The sequence below is a fragment of the Acanthisitta chloris genome, unplaced genomic scaffold (assembly GCF_000695815.1).
Source record: "Acanthisitta chloris isolate BGI_N310 unplaced genomic scaffold, ASM69581v1 scaffold6680, whole genome shotgun sequence".
Taxonomy (NCBI): Eukaryota; Metazoa; Chordata; class Aves; order Passeriformes; family Acanthisittidae; genus Acanthisitta; species Acanthisitta chloris.
The window spans coordinates 28424-33169 of NW_008652107.1; the positions used below are offsets into that span (position 1 = coordinate 28424).

The 4746-nt window shown below is 40.8% G+C and overlaps 1 protein-coding gene across 1 annotated transcript in view; it reads left to right on the plus strand.

Moving 5' to 3' along the window:
• Positions 1-1937, plus strand: part of ESRP1 (epithelial splicing regulatory protein 1) — a gene marked incomplete at its 5' end in the record, with an annotated part of 30356 nt that extends 28419 nt beyond the window's left edge. Inside the window, 2 exons of the mRNA XM_009075908.1 lie at positions 510-558; positions 1863-1937. Coding sequence (XP_009074156.1) covers positions 510-558; positions 1863-1937 — 124 coding nt within the window. The remainder of the gene's footprint in view (positions 1-509; positions 559-1862) is intronic.
• Positions 1938-4746: the final 2809 nt, after the last annotated feature.

The window sequence follows — 4746 nt, forward strand, 5'->3', positions numbered from 1 at the left end:
TGCAAAAACTGTTCTCTGGGACACCCAGCCAAAGCTGTTGTGGCCCACCACTGCAAGTTCTTGTGGCCTGTCTCTCAGCAAAGGCCAGGGAGGCAGAGGAACTTCAGTTTAACTGTGATACTTTCCAAAGACAAGGGCTGTATCCTTGTTTCAAAAGGAAGGCAAGATTGCCCAAGATTTGTCTCATCATTTTCTGGTCGTTTCTTGTTTGGGTTTGGTTGTTTTGGGGTTTTTTTGAAGGGAGAACAAGCTAACTCTATCTTGCCTTACTAAATTAGTTTACCTTAGAAAGCTGCATCATGGTCTACTTGGGGGTTGGACATTTTATCCCCCTGAATGAGAACTCTACAAAGACAGCTGGAAAAAGGTCTCTTTCCTTGCTCTTCATATGAGTAATGGAGTTGTTCTATTGTATGAAGGCATTACTATACAACATAAAATCTTGACTTCCTATAGCTAATAGGCCCAAAATTGGTATAAATGATTATAAGTGTTGTTCTTGGCATTAGACCATCTCTGCTATCTAGTGGAGCCTGCAATGAAGAATTATTCATAAAGGTACCCAGGAACACAAAATTGTGGGGATAAACAAGCATTATAAGCAGTTCCTACGGCAAAAGGAAAAAGCAGCTCTCCTCGTGCACATGGATAGCTGCACATGGATACGTGCACTGTAGAAGCAGCAGAGTTAAACCTCAGTCAATTGCATTTGCTTTGTGAAACTCCATTAAGATGTTGGTCTGAAGAGAAGTTGTAAACATCTGTATGTTGTGTCCAGGAATGGCTGGCTGCTGCATTTGCTTGTAATCTGTTGTGATTAAGCTATCCCCTTCCATGCTGTGCTGCATGATGATGATCCAGGGCTTTGCAAATAGTGGGAAATGGGTAAGGGCAGGCCTGAAAACTGGTGAGAACACATGCTTGGAGGAAAATGCGGAGGCACTCAAGAAGATGAGCTTTAGAGAGGTGGAATATAGACTAACATTATAGGACTTAAGGGGAGGGAGGACTCTTCCACAGGGCATCTTGTGACAGTGGCCTTTGGGTTAAACTTAGTCTTCATGAATATCATTTTATCTAATAATTTAAAAACAGATGTAAGTAAGCAAGGGAAGACTAATAGTCCTCAGCAGAAACTTTCTCATGGTGTTTTTATAGCCCTGAGTTTGGAAAACAGAAGTGGAGGTGGTCTGGGAACTATCTTTTTAGTGCAGCTTGGAGAGGTATTTCTAGGTCTAAGGAATAAGATGAAAATGGTGATGAGTAGCTGCTTGAAGCCATGCCCAGAAGATAAAGTTATCAAGGTGTCTTTGAACAAGAAGTATGGGTTTTTGGAGGAGTATGTTTGCTGTTTGGGTTTCTTTTTTTTATACTTTCATCTTAAAGCGGTATAAGTAGAAGAAGTCAGTGGCATCCTTCAGTATTATGACAACTTCATGGGTAAATGGTCTATACAAGTCTACCTAGCAGTGAACTTGTTAACTTTACTTTTAGAGACTTCAAGAGTATGTGTGGCTGTGCAGGAAGTGTGTTTGCCTCTGATCTCCAGGGACACTCTCTTGATACCAGTCAGTTGTGACTGCCGGAGTCTGGAGACAAGTCCTGTCACCTTCAACAAGACAGTGTCTACCTGTGTGTTGTGCTGTTAGAGGAGGCTGATTATACCAGTGTAGTTTCTGTTGTTGAATTGTTCTTGATGCTATGATGATGGGAGCATTACGAATGTCTAATTATGTGGCCTGAATTTCAATATCTGCCCAGGTCTTTAAGAAAGGTTAAGGTTGCATAGCCAGCTGCTGTGGCTCTCTTCTCTCTGCACTAGTTTGGCTTCTGATTGCTTCTATCTTAACTTGTGTTTGTAGTATGCAGCAGAGGATGGACTTGTACACACAAGTGATCTGGCCAGGACAGTGTCTAAAGAATGGATTTGCATTTAAAGGCCCCAGCAGTTAGACTTCCTTAGAGAAGGTAAGGATAAACCCCAGGAGATGGGTTTGGGGGTATCATAGTGTTTGCTTCAGATAACCACCACACTCAACATGATTTTTCATTTGCTGCCCTGGGAACATGGCATCTCTTTGCTATGTCCAGTGTCATACTGCAGTGTATAAGATTGTGGCTATTATAGCCATCATTTAAAGGATTTTGACTACTCCAGTTGTCTTTGTGGGCTGCTGCTTTGCATGCTTCTCAGGGCTTCAAATGCATGCTACTTCAAGCTTCAATATGAGTATTGAGAGCCTGGAGAAAGCTCCTTAGATGCAGTTTTCTCTGCAGAGCAAAATGCAGAGATGGTATTACTCTTCTAGTGATGCACTACAATATAGGGTTGGTTAGGCTGCACGAGCTACTTTCTTAGATGACTACAGAATCTGATTTCTAAACCTCATGCTGATGTAAAATTGCAGCAGTGAAGAAGACTGTGTTTGTATAATGGAAGCTACTCTCTTGCTTTTGTGAGCTTTCTGATCCAGGCCACTTCAGCCTTTCAAGTTTGGTTTACTTATCTTCCCTATAAGAACAGTCAAAGGGTGAAGTCACCCAGAAAGCATTCTTGCAGAAAAATGCAAGTTGAACTGCAAAGCAGCATATTGATGGCTGCACCATGTGCTTTAATCATGTACTGTAGTCTCAGAGGAAGATATAGAAATAAATGTATGAAAAATGCTCCTGTAATCTCTAGTCTTCTAAAAATACATAGTCAAAGAAGTGATAATATTTTTTCCCCCTCTGTTCCTTTCTTTAGCTTTCCCTCTGAAAAATAGCAACAAAGAGGTCCTCTTTTTTTGTTCTTCTGCTTCTGACACAAAAGCAACTTAACCCAGGGTGTAATCTACTTCTGGGCAAAATCTTCACCTGCAGCATCACCTCACTGTCATCTGCTCCAAGAGCTCTAGTACAGCATGTGTGAAAGCAAAGTGACCATCTTGGCTAGTTGGCTAAGAAACTGACTTTTGGCTGAATTGATAAAGCTAAACCCCATCACTATAACTGACAGTCTGAGGCCATAGTTCGGTGCTTAGTAGCATCCTGGCCTGAACTGCTGCATTGCTTCCCATCCACCCATAGCTGCTTGTCTGTGGTGTTGCCGTGCAGCAGCTAGGTCGGGAAGCTGATCCAACTGGAAGAACCCATGGGGTTTGTCTTTTGGTCTGTTTTCAGCCAGTTTACAGCTTAGCTGTTCAAGTACCTGTGTTGGCCCAGAAATGGGAAGGTAGAAGTGGGCAAAGCAAGCACTGAGGGATAGTAACGGCATTGCCATGTTGGAGTTGATCCTAAAACTTCACCTTGAAAGGTAAAAGGTCATGTAATAGAGTCAATTCTGGCATACTCTAGTGAAGCACTGCTGTCTTCAACAGAAAATGTCATTGAAATCCTGTGTGTACAAGGTGAAAATGAAAGCTTTTGGTCATTCAGTAAAGACTTGATATTTCGGAAGTAGAGAAATTAATATTTGCCTTTATGGTGGTGCTCAGTGACCTGCACAACTCTTTCATGCAGATTCCTCCACCCTTTCTGATGTTTTGAACAAACACAGTGAGCCTAGGTGGAGATTTTGATTTTTTTTTTTTTTTTGTCCTCAGTTTTGCCACTTCTCAAGCCAATTGTGCTAAAAAAAAAATCACCAGAACTCTGGAAAGCAGCAGATGGACCTCTAACTGTTTTAAAGTTGATGCACAATTTTCAGACATGCACACACAGACCACTAAGCGCTTCACTGAGAGCACAGGTGCTGAAATCATGCAAGTCCTTGAGGGCTTCTTGATAAAGAAAGTATTAAGCTGCTCTTAACACAGACTTAGACTGAACCAACAAAGTCTTATCTCTTACCTTCTTTGGAATAGCAAAAAAAGTCTTTTTTTATTTGATTTTGCACAGTTTAAAATTGTTGTTTTTAATTAAAAAAAGTATTTTACAGCCTCTAATTGTGTGTTTGACATTTTAATAAAGCTTATTTTCTTGTCATGTATATATTTGTCTAATCTGTGCAAAAGAAGTCTCTGTAAACTATATACAGGCATATTTTACACAGTGCACAAATAATTAGAAATGTAAAATGGATTTTCTGAGGGGAAAATTCTGTAACGTTGTAAAAAATACAGGTGTGGGATGTTAAATGCTTTGTCTCTGATTCTTATCTTGTATGCTTTTCATATGCACTCAGGTATTTACATTTTAAAAGGCTTACAGGAATAGGCATTTTCAAACTTGGATCACACTGCTTAGAAAATGAGAAATGCAGTTAACCTCTTTACTGTGATACTCCTTTTATTTTTCCACTTCGTGCTCTACCCACCCTGCTCGGTGTTAGACAGACTTTTATGTAAGAGAAGGAATTGTGGGTTGCAGTAAGTCCCAGCACCTTGTCTGCTTTAGGGAGGGTCAGTCAGGGTTGGTAGTTTGAGTTTAGTCTCTCTGAACTAGAGCAAATAACTCAACACCACAACTGTCATTCTTCCCAGAGAAATCAGGTGATGTACATGCTCTTATAAAAGTAACTGATGTCTTTTAGCAGCCTCTGTGCCTGCCCTGGGACTAGGCTTCAGGCCCAGGGTTAGATCACGACATAGCAATTTCCACAGTAATTATAATCTTCATTTGTACTAGAGACAAGGGGAAGAAAACCGTGAAATTAAGACATTTGTGAGGCTAAAACTTGCAAACTTCATAGGTTCTTTGGCATGTTCAAAACAAGCATTGCAGAACTGAGGACTGCAAACACAGGATATGTGGTGCTTATGGTCC